Genomic DNA, 14,589 nt, shown 5'->3' with positions numbered 1-14,589 from the left:
AATTCCAGGTGTGGCCCAAGCACTAGCAGCAAGGCCATCACTTGGGATGTGCTGGAAATTCAGTCTTAGATCTCATCCTAGATCTTCCAAAACTGAATCTGCATTTTAAGAAGATTCCAAAGTAATTCATATGCATGTAAAAGTTTGGGAAGCATTGCTTAAGGAATGATTCAGAGGTTTCTTTTTTTTCCCTCTCTCTCTCTCTCTCTCTTACAGCTAAACTCCACCCAAAATCTTTACCTGCAGTAGGAGAAAGCAAAGCTGCTCTAGTCCACTTGGGAGGCTTATGGCCCCTTAGCTCAGTGATGGCGAACCTATGACACGCGTGTCAGAGGTGACAAGCGAACTCATTTTCTTGGTTGATTTTTCTTTGTTAAATGGCATTTAAATATATAAAATATCAAAAATATAAGTCTTTGTTTTACTCTGGTTGCAAATATCAAAAAATTTCTATATGTGACACAGCACCAGAGTTAAGTTAGGGTTTTTCAAAATGCTGACACACCAAGCTCAAAAGGTTCGCCATCACTGCCTTAGCTCATCACTCATGATAACCCTTGGGGCATATTTGAGGATCTCTGAAACGCCAGAGGCCAGCTAAAACCCACTCATCTTGCCCAAGCTCCTCAGTTTGGTATTTATTTTATGTATGTATGTATGTATGTATGTATGTATGTATGTATTTATGTTTGTTAAGCCTCACCTGAGGATATTTTTCCATTGATTTTTAGAGAGTGGAAAGGAGGGGGAAAGACAGAGAGAAACATCAATGTGAGAGAGACACATTAATCGGTTGCCTCCTGCACACATTCCAACCAGGGCCGGGGATCAAACCTGCAACCGAGGTATGTGCCCTTGACCGGAATAAAAACCGGGACCCTTCAGTCCCCAGGCCGATGCTCTATCCACTGAGCCAAACGAACTAGGGCTTCAGTTTGGTATTTTATAAAAATGTTTTTATTGATTTTAGCGAGAAAGAAACATGGACATGAGAGAAACATCCATCGCCTGCCTCCTGCCCGTCCCTTGCTGGAGATGGAACCTGGGCATGTCCCCTGACCTGGAATTGAACTGGCAACCTCTTGGTGTATGGGACGATGCTCAACCAACTGAGCCACACCAGCCAGGGCCTCGGGGAGCTAAGAAACTGTTTCTAATGGCAGGTGATATGCTGTGGGGACCAAAGCAAGGGTGTGTGGACTGCATCTGAAAGCCAGCAGTGAGGCTTTCTGGATGCAACAGGCTGGCAGACACCAGGGCAAGGCTGCACAGAAAAACCCAGCTCATTGCTCAGTGCGGACTACCAGCCTCCTTGCCCAGCCCAACCCTCAGGACCAGAGAGACCCACGCAAGTCTCAGGTGGGTCTCCAGAGTCCTGGGTGCTTCAACAAAGCTCTAGGCACAGAAATTGATAGTAAGCCTAGTGCAGGCCCTGCACTTCCAGGACTGCTCCGACAGAGCTGGCCCCCGTGGCAAGGTGAGCCTGTGGCTGAAGGGTCGGCCCTCACTGTGATGGAGCCCACACCTGCACTCTAGGACTTGTCTTCTTGTAGCTGGGTGGGAGCCCTCCCAGCTTTTCTGTATGTTAAGGGACCGGCCCCCTGGTTCATAAGGTAAACTAGCTCTCACATGGGAGATGGACAAGTCTTCAGAAAGTGGGGTAGACAGGGCATGAATCGTAACTTCGGGACTGGAAATTGTTAGAGTTTGAAACCTTCACTTTTAAGATTCAAGTTCCATCCCCCTACCCTCAGGTAAGGGAGGGACAGGTGAGAAGGCACATTAAGGCTATTGGCTGTTTCTTCAGGGGTTGAATTGAAAATGGCTGAAAGGGGTGTATGGTCCTATGTTTGGGGTCAGAGGAGAATGGAAGGCTCTGATCCAAAACTTAACACGCTTTTCTGGAGAACACTAGCCTATCACGTCTGGGCAAAGCCGTGCAGGGATCTCAGAGCTGCCAGATCCCCAGAGGCAGCCGTGCGGCCTTGGCAAGGCTCTGGCAGGATTGTCAGGGGCCTTGCTGAGTAGTAATTGGAGAGAACCCATCCTAGTGGGCTTGTTGACTAGAAGCCACAGTGGTGATGACAGTAGGGCAAAGTTAGTTGGGAAACTGACACTGGTCAAGTTTGCCAGCAAGAACAAGACCCAGCGTACCTGACAGTGCTCCTGGAGATCAACAAAATGAGAAGGCTGGACCTTGTGACTGTGAGCGGCAGGTGCCCAAGAGCCAGCCCACCTATCCCGGGTGTGCAGGGTGAGCCAAAGCTCGGGAGGCCACACTGCCAGCAAACTTGGGAACAGTGTGAGCCCTGCTCAAAGGTGATGCAAGAGCATGCCAGTGTTTTAGCTCAGAGAAACACCAACTGCCAGTCCAGGCTGGGAACTCACTCTTTTTCCAACGATCAGAGAGCTGTTTCCAAAGCCTGGATGTCTTTGGGATTCCCAGTAACCTATTTCACTGTTTTCTTTCGTGATTCTTACAAGCACAGCTAACCTTGAGAATACTGAATTCCTGTCGCAGTATGTTTTATAGCATATAGCAGGTCCTCGAGCAAAGATGTTTCATTATAAGGTTGAAGAGGAAAAAGACTCCCGGCGGGGCCATTGTCTGTGTAGTTTGCATGTTCTCCCATGTCTGCGGGGGCTTCCCGGGGCACTCTGGTTTCCTCCACATCCCAAAGACGTGCGTGTCGGTGAACGGGGGGGTCTAAGTTGTCCCGGACTGAGTGAGTGGGGGGCTGAGTGTGCCCTGTGACGCGTTGGGTCTTCCTTGCGCTCTGAGCTGCTGGAACAGGCTCCAGCACCAAAGACCCTGAACTGGAATAAGCAGTTTGGAAAATAATTATCTTGTTTTTATTAATCTTTATTAAATTTATGCATAGCTCATATTTATTCCAATGTTTAATATTAGAAATATTTTGGGGCTTTATTTAGAAATTTGGTGATGTTTTGTGACCACAAATATGCTACAGAAACTTAATTCTTGTTTATATCACTTAACATATGGTAAATCGGTTTTCTTATACTCATTTTGCTTAAAGTTTCAGTTTCCAAGAACCTATCGAGGATGTTAGAGGACTTACGATCTCTCTGCTGGCTTAATGGATCCAGTGTGTACTAAGACTTCAAACGGGCTACTTTCTGGGGCTTATACACATGTATTTGTATACATCAGTGATGGCGAACCTATGACACGCGTGTCAGAGGTGACACACGAACTCATTTTTTTGGTTGATTTTTTTTTTTGTTAAATGGCATTTAAATATAAAAAATAAATATCAAAAATGTAAGTCTTTGTTTTACTATGGTTGCAAGTATCAAAAAATTTCTATATGTGACACGGCACCGGAGTTAAGTTAGGGTTTTTCAAAATGCTGACACGCCAAGCTCAAAGGGTTCGCCATCACTGGTATACATATTACTGTTTGTTGTTTTTTTTAAAAAATATGTTCTTATTTCAGAGAGGGTGAGAGGGAGAGATAGAAACACCAATGACGAATCATTGATCAGCTGCGTCCTGCTCACCCCCTACTGGGGATTGACCCCACAACCCAGGCATGTGCCCTGACGGGGAACCAACCGTGACCTCCCGGTTTATAGGTCAATGCTCAACCACTGAGCCATACCGGCCAGGCCATATCACAGTTTTAGAAACTGCGACCAGGAAGTTGCTATTAGATGGAGATTTTATATATAGGGTAGGCAAAATTAGGATTACAGTTGTGAGTACACAAAACAGAGTTTATTCTTGTATTATTATTTGTTTTTGTACTGTGTTTCATACAAACAACTACAAGCCTACTTTTGCCCACCCTGCACTGCACACTGCAGGATGTTCTGTTGCTGTGGTTAGGAGAAAGAACCCGTCCGAGTTACCACGATGTAACTGCCTGACGGGGGACTAGCCAAGCTGGTCAAGCCCTGGAGTCTAGGTCCTAGTCGTAACCACATCCCAAGGGCCTTGGCCTCGGCACGCCAGGCACTCATAAATCCCATCAAGGGTACCACAGAAGAAACGTCACAGAAACATCCCTGTCCCACTGATCACCTGTCCCCTCTGACTATAGGAATGATGTTGGGGCTGTGTCCCCTTTATCCTGCCATACAGCCCCACCAAAAACCCAAATACCCCTAAGGAGAGGCAGCTGCAAAGACCACAGACACTCCAATTTACATAAAATTATCTCACTCCATTTTATTTAAGATTTTTTTCTCCAGTTAGTAAAAGAAAGATGTGTCTCTCTTTATACATATGTACAAGTTCAGTTATAAAAATAGACAGCACATTCAAAGAGAAAAAAGGCTTGGCATTTTTCTGATTCCCTCTAAATAGCATCTGTACATAGGAGTCTGGGTTTGGGCAGGGAAATCTTAATGATTTAAATTAAATGATTGCCCTACCACCCCTACTCCAAAAGAAAGTTTTAAAAATTAATCTATCTAAATTCAATTCCGCGATTTTCATGTGTGCAAATTAGAGGCTGGCTCGCCTGGAAGCACCTGCTCCACCAGGAACATCAGGCCGGGCAGGCAGAAACACCTCCCATGCAGACACCTTCCTTAGCCTCTCTTGGAGGGAAGCAAGCTCAGGCTGTGGGGCGGGGCTGGGAGGGTGGGTGCTGAGCTTGCCCCCTCTCCATCCTCTCCTCCTCACTCCTGCTGTCCCTTCCTTTCTCAGTGCAATACAGACAGTGCATACAGCCAAGCAGGGGGCTGAAGGGCAAGGGTGGGGAGACTGTGCATTCAGGAAGGGCAAGGGGAGTCTGTAAGAGGGCGTGAGGCTGTCCTGCTGATTGAGGTGGCTCCTGGTCTCTTTACTGGCTTCTGGGAGTCCCAAGGTGGGAGCTGCTGCTACTGTTGCTGGTGGGACCTGAAGGTTCCCTGGTGTGAACCATGCAGGATGGGGAGGAAATGCTAGGAAAACAACTGCCTCCAGGCCTGCTTCCTCTAGCTTCTGTCACCCTCACAAGCCACTACTGCCTTTTGCACTCACTGCTCTCCAATGGTGACACTCTGACAAATGGGGTTTAGAGACCTGGGCAGTTACCCAAAGACTGGGCATGCCAGATACATGATTTCCTCCCTTCCTAGTCCGATAGGAAATCCCAGCTCTAAAAGAAGTTTCCACCACAGAAAGCTCTTCACCACACTTGTGAAGGCTTTGCAAGGGACAGGACCAGAGCTGAAGAGCGGAATGGGAGCGGAGACAGTGTGCCTGAGCACCTGCGGGGGCTCCGTCAGGCCCTTCCCCGTATGAGGTTTAAGACGTTCATCTGAGATGCTGTGGGGCTGATCCCCGCCCTTGGCCTTTTTCCTATAGGCAACCCCAGAGCACACTTCTTGAGCCACAGGTGATAGAAGTGCTCAACTAACCACCTGCCGTCCTTCACCTGCTGCAACTGGTCACCTCTGCCCTCTGACCTGGGATGTAAGATGCTGCACCGGGCAAGCCATCCAAAGACCACTTGCAGGCTAGACCTCTAGCATGTGGTTTGGCTGAAGGAAGCTGGAGGCCTAGGTGGTTACCGTCCTCCAGACGGGTTGGTGCCTTTGCCCTGCTTCCGGACCAGGGAGTCTGGGGCTAGGCTGCTGGTCAAGTGGAGGCTCTTGGGTGTCCCAGGAACATTATTTCCTTTGCTCAAAGGGGAACTCAAGGGAGAAGAGGCGCTTGAAGGTCCAAAGTCAGCAAGGCCAGCAGGCCGAACCATAGATGTCTGCAGAGGACTGCTGGCAGAGATTCCTGTGGAGACGGAGGAGACAAGAACGTGAGCACCAGTCCTGTCTGAGCTGCCTCAGGCATGACCTTGGTTACTGGAGGAGAGGTCGTGGGGAACCCCTCCTGCCAATCTCTTCTTAGCACATTTGCTTGCTCTTCCTGTCAACTGTTTTGTTTTTCAGTAAGAGGGATGTACTTTTTAAATAGAAATATGACACCTACCCAGCCCTGCCTACATGACCTCGTCAGCAGGGAGTAAGGTAACATCTTGTTGCTCAAGGACAGAGCACACATTACACCATGTGGGGAAGCCAAGGGTGAGGGATGAGCTGTAACTTTCTAGGCACTAATATATATATATATATTTTTTTTTAAGAGAGAGAGAGAGAAAGAGAGAGAGAGAGAGAGAGAGAGAGAGAGAGAGAGAGAGAGAGAGAGGAAGAAAGGGGGAATTTGTTCCACTTACTTATGCATTTATCAGTTGATTTTTAAAATTTTTTATTGATTTTTAGAGAGGAAGGGAGAGAGAAAGAGAAACATTGATCAATTGCCTCCTGCACACACTCTGACCAGGGATCGAACCCGCAACCTGGGTACGTGTATGTGCCCTGACAGGGAATCAAACCTGCCACCTTTTGGTGTTCGGGACAACACCCCAACCGAGCTCCCTGGTCAGGGCCATTGGTTGATTCTTGTGTGTGCCCTGACTGGGGATCAAACCCACAACTTTGGCACATCAGGAAGATGCTCTAACCCAGCGGTCGCCAACCGATGGTCCGCAGACCACTGGTGGTCTGTGAGGTCCAAAAGGTTGGTGACCGCTGCTCTAACCAACTGAGCTACCTGGCCAAGGCAAGCACTATTGATTTTTCTGTGACACTCTAGCCCTTGCTGACTCCTTCGTCCCTCCTGCCCTCTTCAGGTCAGGGCTCCAGGAGAAAGTCTGATAAGTGAGACTCTGCCACAGCAGCCTTGACTGCTGGCAAGATTGTTGTTTTCCAAAGACATGGTGAGGGTTAAGAAACACTGGCCTAGGCTATTATCTTTACATTTGTTCAATGAACAAATAAGTGAAAGCTGGCATCCCTACAGGAAGAGGAAGGGGAGGTGAACTAGCACTTACTCAGTACTCTACTCAATAAAGCCCTTACTTGCTACAAAAATCCTATGAGCCAAATACTGAGACCATATTTTAAATGGGGAGAGAGGTCTGTAAACAGGAGCTCCCCTCCTACCAACTCGGATGTCCTACATTCCATTGCTACAGCTGCCCCCTCACTTGTCATGGTCACAACAGCCACCTCCTTTCTCAAAATTTCCAGAGCCCATTGTTAAATCCTTGGTAAGCTCTTGCCCCCTCCAGTCTTGCCATGTCTTGCCAACCTTGACTCCCACTGCTGTTTTTCAAAGCAGCCTGACTGACCTGCTCGGTAACCCCCAATATGTCCGCCCTGGTCATTGCCAACTTCATCGCCAGTCCAAATCCTTCCTCACCCTTCCCCTTTCTGAATTATAGTCTGGCTACTTGGTCATCAGTTCCGTGGTTCCTCCTTTTGATCTACAACCGCAATTAAGGCCTCTCTCTTTTCATTCAGTGTACACATACTGCCTTGTACTGCTGTTAAACATATTCCATGTACAGCTTTCCCTTCCTACTTCTACTATATACCCAGGTGCAGGGTCCATGTGTTATATCCTATGCACACGGCAAGTGCTTAATAACACAGGTGATGGACCACATTGCTGGGTAAATGTTAACTACGCTAGCCTGCATATGGGGCTTGGGAAAAACATCTGTTCTCAAAGCAGAAACAATTCTGACTGTTTAGACAGTCCAGAAATTCAGCTCTCTTTTCACAGCTACTTCCACCTCGAAGGCGGCCCTGAACTAGTCACAGGACAAGGGAGAGTCAGGACTACTCAATGCAGAAGCAGAGCCCGATATGGGCTTTGGGAAGGAGCTTCCTGGACTGGGGTGTCCTGCCTGCTCCTGGCCGAATGCTCAGCAGTCTGTCCCTGCCCTGAAGGGGGCCCTCCTAGCTTCCAGGCCTCTGTACCTTTAGACACGTTGTACCCGTATGCAGCGAAGGCGGCCGCGGACGCTGCCGCAGCCCCGGCTTTGGCCCCCGCCATGGCCGCCGCACTGCCCGCGGTGGATTTCCTGCTCCGGCCTTTCGCTGCTCCTTTGGCTGTGCTTCCCGAACCTTTGGGGCGGCCTCGGCTTCGGGCTGAGTGACCACGGCCTGCGGTTGGCATTTCCTGGATGGAAATTCCTGTGGAAACAAATGGGCCAAGAGGAAAAATGTCAATCTCTTCATACATTAACAGAATCTTCCCTGACAGGGAGGGCTGGCTCTAAGGGTGTTCGTTTCAGGACTTCAAGGGAAGTCTATGTCCACATTTAATGGCTGGGCCACCAAGTCACACCGAGTTAGTAAGAATTCTAAGCAGCTAGCAGGCCGTCCCTCTTCTCTAATGAGATCATGACTAAGTGGACCCCAGGGACTGGCTACCTGAGACCCACCTGCACACTCGGATGCACCTGCCTCGGAGAGTCACCTTGTCCTCCCAAGCTCAGCCCTAGAGCTTCTCGAGACACAGAAGCCTGGGCCCCATAGAACAAAGTGAGGAAAGGCCCAGCAAAGCTAACTGAACTAGCAGAAATAAGGGTGAAATATGAAAGACTGGGATGACTAGGAAACAAGGAAGTGTGAAATCTTTATGAAGTTCTTAGTTTGCTTTCCCTAACCTTCCCTTTTCCCTTCACTTAACAGGCTAATGAAAGGACGACCCTACAAATTCCTCTTGCTCCATTCTACTCCTCTTTAAAGGAAGAAGAGAAAGCCATTATCCTAGAAGGAATCAGGACCTCATGCTACAACTAAACCAACACTTTCCTTGAGGCAGTGGCCCAGGTCCAAGTTGTATGGGACAGCAGCACCACTCACCGTTCACGGTGTCCGAGACAGAGCCTGTGATGGAAGCGGGAGAGTTGGTGGCTCGAGACTGCGGGGCTGAAGAGGCTGGGTCATCCACAATGACCAGCATGTCACTGCTGCTCTCGTCAGGTGGAATGGAGCCAGTGTGCAGCTCACTGCTGATGGAGATCTAGAGGAGGAAGGGTTGAGATCACTACTCCTCCCTGTGCCTTGGTACCTATGTGAGGGCGTGCTTCTCAAGTCTTGCCACTATTACCCCTCCTGCTTGGCTTCTCCTGAGGGTTAGGTCCCTGCTTTAACTCCTGAGGGTTAGGTCCCCTGCCTTAATTCCAGAGAAGCCAGCCTGTCCTCATTTGCTCTTTTTCTTCTGGATTTTATGTGCAACCTCCTTCTAAAAGGCAGGAATACTTCAGGAGAAGCAACCACTACAAGGTCAGGACAGTCCCCCTGCTGTGATGAAGGCACCTAAAAGGAGACTCACCTCACTGAAAGGGCTGGGCATAGCTGAGTCCACGCTAACGAAGGAATCGTCCCCATCAGCAGAGAGGTTGGAGTTATCAGCCGAGGGAACAAATGGGATCACCAAGTTCATACCCTCCTTTCTCCTTTTCCCATCCAATTCATCTTCTTTTTTTTTCTGGGAACACACAAAACAAGACATATGGACAAAGCATGAGGATATACACCAAAAGAAAAGTGGAGTCAGGGAATAAATTTGACTTTGTAAACTAGGTTTAATTTTTTGCAATTAATGTATTTTTTTTTAAAAAAAAAAACAACTCTTGAGAAACCAAGACGGCAGCATAGGTAAACACCGGAGATTTCTGCCTCGCACAACCATTTCAAAAATTCAACTAAAAGACTGAACGGACATCATCCAGAACCACAGGAAGGCTGGCTGAGTGGAAATTCTACAACTAGAAGGAAAGAGAAAAGCATACCGAGACTCAGAGGAGGTGCAAAGGTATGAAGGCGCACGCAGAGAGGGCTGGCGGCTGAGGACACGGCTGTCTTTTTCAATAGGTAGGGAGTCTCAAGCTCTGAGCTCCAGTTCTGGGCGAGTCTCTGGGGACCCAGACTCATACGGGAGAAACGGGACTGTCTGGCATCGGTCGGAACTCGAGGGCAGCTTTCTGTCGGAGGCACTCGCAGCGATTGCCAGGGCCTCTGAGGGCAGGACTGAGAGCAGCCATACTGCTCGCTCCACCCGCCCTGTTGATCCCCTGGGACCCTGCCCCACCCAAGCCCTGCATGGAGGCTTTTGCATATGAAAGGCCTGGCCCTTTGCAATCTGATAATTACCTAACAAACTGCAGCTGGCCCAAGGCCCCAGGGCAACTTGCATTGTGCCACAGCTGGCTCCTGCTGGATAGCCTCAGGCAGAGGCTAGATTAGCACCTCCTTAGAGATCCAGGAGCCAGTGTGCCCAGTGGTCAGAGTGGGACCATCCAGATTGCAGCTCCTCGGATTCATAAAGGACACACTTCAGGGGGCAGACTCAGTGAGCACCAAAGCCCCATTGAAGCAAGTCTTGCCCCATAAGGGTGTCTTCAGCACAGAAGTTCTCCCACCATAGACACAGCTGATTCTCACAGCCAATTGGCCTGGAGGTCAATTCCTCCCAGTGTTACCTACAACAATCAAAGCTTTAACTACAACAAGACTGTGCACAAAGCCCACAAGGGGGTGCACCAAGAGTGTCTACCTCAGGTAATTGGGGAGACTGAGCCACTGGGCCCTACAGGACACCTAGTACAGAAAGCCACTCTATTGACACAGCGAAGCATAAAAAAATGTGGAGACAAAGAAACAGGACACAAATGACAGAAATGGAGGAAAGCAAATGACTGGATATAGAGTTCAAAACCACACTTTTAAGGTTTTTTAAGAATTTTCTAGAAACCGCAGATAAACTTAATGAGACCCTCAAGAAATCTAATGAGACCCTCGATGTTGTGATAAAGGACCAACTAGAAATTAAGCATACACTGACTGAAATAAAGAATATTATACAGACTCCCAACAGCAGACTAGAGGATCGCAAGAATCAAGTCAACGATTTGAAATATGAAGAAGCAAAAAACACCCAACCGGAAAAGCAAAAAGAAAAAAGAATCCAAAAATATGAAGATAGTGTAAGGAGCCTCTGGGACAGCTTCAAGCGTACCAACATCTGAATTATAGGGGTGCCAGAAGAAGAGAGAGAGCAAGATATTGAAAACCTATTTGAAGAAATAATGACAGAAAACTTCCCCTACCTGGTGAAAGAAATAGACTTACAAGTCCAGGAAGGGCAGAGAACCCCAAACAAAAGGAATCCAAAGAGGGAAAAAAAATCTTATGGAAGCAGGAAAGGGATGGCTTAATAAGAGTTCATGTAGCCTGGCCAGTGTGCTCAGTGACTGAGCATCAACCTATAAACCAGATGGTCATGGTTCGATTCCCAGTCAGGGCACATGCCTGGGTTGTGGGCTCGATCCCCAGTGTGGGTAAGAAAGGCAGCCGATAGATGATTCTCTCTCATCACTGATGTTTCTATCTCTCTCCATTCATCTCTGAAATCAATAAAAATACATTCTTTTAAAAAAAGAGTTCATATAGCCCTAACTGGTTTGGCTCAGCTGATAGAGCGTCGGCCTGTAGACTGAAGGGTCCCAGGTTTGATTCGGGTCAAGGGCATGTACCTTGGTTGTGGGCACATCCCCAGTGGGGGGTGTGCAGGAGGCAGCTGATCGATGTTTCTCTCTCATCAATGTTTCTAACTCTCTATTCCTCTCCCTTCATCTCTCTAAAAAAATCAATATATTAAAAAAAAAAAAAAAAAAACAGTTCATGGTTCATGTATATTCTACCACAATAATACAGAGTTGAAAGGTAGCTTAGTCACACTGAAAGCTGCACCCAGCTTAATCCTCACGGGGCAAAGTGCACAGCCAGCTCTGGCGTGTGTGTCCGAGCTGCAGCACTCACCGGGGGTTGCACTGATGCAGTCTTACAAGATGGAGGGCTAATGCCATTAGCATATTTTCTGCACATCTGTTTTTACTCTGCCTTCATTTTAAATATGCATAAAGAGAATGAAGGTTCTTATTATACACAAGGAATAATTTTTTTTTGTTATTTTTTGGTCATATTTCCTCACTTTATATGTAAAAGCTTAAGGGGTGAGTGACTGAGCTACACTTAGCAGGTCTAGATTAGGGACCTGGAATCAATCACACAATGTGCTTGCAAAATTCTGGGACTCACATCCACCTAACTGCTTTTGTTTCTGCACCTGTATTAGGGTTAATATGGTATATCTTTGGCTGGTTTGGCTCAGTGGATAGAGGATTTGGATCAAAGGCACATACCTCGGTTGCAGGCTAGATCCCCGGCCCTGGTTGAGACATGTGCGGGAGGCAACCAATCCATGTGTCTCTCTCACATCGATGTTTCTCTCTCTCTGTCTTACCCTCTCCCTTCCACTCTCTCTATTGATCAATAGAAAAATATCCAAGGGTGAGGATTAACAACAACAAAAAGGTATATCTTTGTGTAGGTCATATTGTCACTGTGTCTTCATCTGAAACTTCTATGCTCAGAGTAAGGATGGCATCTGATGCAATGTCCCTACAATGTCCTGTATGAGAAAACAATCTTCCCTCCTTTGATATTGTTTCTGAATGTCAACAATATTTTAATTCTAAATAGCACTAAGTAATGGGTTAGAGATTTGAGGATGGAGTCATACAAGAGAATCTGAGGAACTGGGTAGAGATGGCAGCCCAGGCTAAGCAGGAATATGATCCTTCATTTCTGGGACTTCTCAGGTTTGTAACCATAGTGGGTACAAACTGTAATGGGGGCATCCTCAGGCTAAAAACAGTGCTGCTTAGCAGAGGTACAATCTAGGGTGTGGGCTTTCCAATAGAAAGAGCTAGTGTATCTACTGGAAGATGATGATATAATATACACAGGCTCTTACGCTGCTGACTATCAAGGCTCTATGGCCCTGAGGGACACGAGGTCTAATACAAGTGTGGGTAAAGGGAAGAAGCTGACCTCCACTTAAAACAACCAATTTTAACATGTGGCCAATCAGTATGCTTCAGATAAACCAAAAAGCCCAAGGAAACGGAGCATATGCAATTGTCAGACTTGAGGGCCCAAAACTACCGAGATGCCTGAAGCTCAGGTGGCTAACTTGTTCAAGAGTGGGGCAAACCAGGGCTGGGGAAGATGAAGATGAGAAGGGCAGTACAACCCAAAGGTAAGCCAAACCCACCAAAAAAATACCTTACTAGAAGGTAGTAAAGTAGTTCCAAACCAACAGTCCTTGGACATATAATAAATGAGTCAAAACTAATGGGCTAACTCCTGAAATAAGGGAGACAAACGGTACACACTAAGCTGGGCAGAGATTCGTTTTTCCAGTGGTAAAGGACACTGAATGAATGGTACACTAGCAGCATCATGGTAGAAGGACTGGATCTAATGACCTCTTAATATCAGTAAGAACAGAACACACAGCTGGAGCTGTATAACCAACCAGTAACCAAGATGGCAAGGCACGTACTCCGAAGCCTTTTCTATAGGTACTGCCTCACACCCCACCAGTCCTTGTCAGCCACCCCAAACCTGAGATACCTTCTCTGCATACTTTTCCCGCTTGCGCTTGCGCTCTTTGACTCGGTTGGTTTCTTCCTGCTGCCGTTTCTCTTCTTGCCGCAATCGTACTATTAAGAAAATAAAAATCATATGAAGTATCTGGGGCAATCATAATTCTCATTTTGAAATTAAAGTGACCGTATCCTGCCCTAGCCGGTTTGGCTCAGTGGATAGAGCACTGGCCTGCAGATTGAAGGGTCCCGGGTTCGATTCCGGTCAGGGGCATGTACCTTGGTTGCAGGCACATCCCCAGTGTGGGGTGTGCAGGAGGCAGCTGATTGATGTTTCTCTCTCATTGATGTTTCTAACTCTCTATCCCTCTCCCTTTCTCTCTGTAAAAAATCAATAAAATATATTTAAAATAAATAAATAAATAAATAAATAAATAAATAAAGTGACCGTATCCTGCCCTGGCTGGTCTGGCTCAGTTGGTTGGGCATCATCTGTGCACTGAGGGGTTGCTGGTTCAATTCCCAGTCAGGGCACATGCCCGGGTTGCAGGCTTGAACCCTGGGAGGGGGGCATGCAGGAGGCAGCCAATGTTGTGCTTTCAGATCGATGTTTCTCTCTCTCCCTTCCTCTCTCTCGAAAAATCAATTTAAAAAATCTTAAAAAAAAAACAAAAAACATAAAGTGACCATATCCTTTGATATTTATATTCCAAAGTATGACTTCTATCTGTCCAAGTCAGCTAATCGGTGGTTTTCTAACTTTGAGAAGGAAAAGAGTTTTTGGATTCATTCATTCATTCATTCATTTAATTTAAATGATTTCAGAGAGGAAGGGAGAGGGAAACATCAATGAAGAGAGAGAATCACTGATTAGCTGCCTCCTGCACGCCTCAAACTAGGGATCGAGCCCGCAACCTGGGCATGTGCCTTTGACTGGAATCCAACCCGGGACCCTTCAGTCCACAGGCCAACTCTCTATTCACTGAGCCAAACCGGCAAGGGCAGTTCTTGGATTCTTAACAGTTTTTGGCTCAAACTATGATTCAGTTTAATTATGATGGGCCTTTCCTTGCTTTTGCTCTTTTTTCTCTCTTTTTTTTTCCAGTCATTCAATATCTCTGCATTGCACAGATCAAGTGTGGTTTTGAGTCCCAAAAGGTTTTCAGAAGGTGGTGGCAAATGTAAGCACATAAGAAAGAAGCTCCATCATGTAATGCTACATAAGTTCTCAGAGGCTCACAAGGTGAGTCTGAAACCCACTGTTCTCAAGCTAGTAATAAATGGGAGAATGGTTTGTGTGTTACAGCAGTGCACTTCTCCTTCTTCTCCATAA

The 14,589-nt window shown here is 47.1% G+C and overlaps 1 protein-coding gene across 4 annotated transcripts in view; it reads right to left on the bottom strand.

The window, feature by feature from the left end:
* Window positions 1-1,472: 1,472 nt before the first annotated feature.
* The window catches only part of INO80 (INO80 complex ATPase subunit), a 168,772-nt gene continuing 155,655 nt past the window's right edge, over window positions 1,473-14,589 (bottom strand). For 3 of the 4 annotated variants that reach the window (XM_059655721.1, XM_059712640.1, XM_059712721.1), the window contains 5 exons: window positions 13,285-13,373; window positions 9,137-9,292; window positions 8,665-8,824; window positions 7,774-7,989; window positions 4,170-5,740 (listed from right to left, as the gene is read on the bottom strand). In XM_059655721.1, the coding sequence (XP_059511704.1) occupies window positions 5,523-5,740; window positions 7,774-7,989; window positions 8,665-8,824; window positions 9,137-9,292; window positions 13,285-13,373 (839 nt within the window). In that variant the 3' untranslated portion in view covers window positions 4,170-5,522. Of the gene's footprint in view, window positions 2,818-4,169; window positions 5,741-7,773; window positions 7,990-8,664; window positions 8,825-9,136; window positions 9,293-13,284; window positions 13,374-14,589 lie in introns of those variants that run through there. The other variant, XM_059712805.1, reaches the window with a different exon arrangement.

This window comes from Myotis daubentonii, chromosome 1 (assembly GCF_963259705.1).
Source record: "Myotis daubentonii chromosome 1, mMyoDau2.1, whole genome shotgun sequence".
NCBI classification, from domain to species: domain Eukaryota; kingdom Metazoa; phylum Chordata; class Mammalia; order Chiroptera; family Vespertilionidae; genus Myotis; species Myotis daubentonii.
This window is presented reverse-complemented; position numbering and strand designations above follow the sequence as displayed.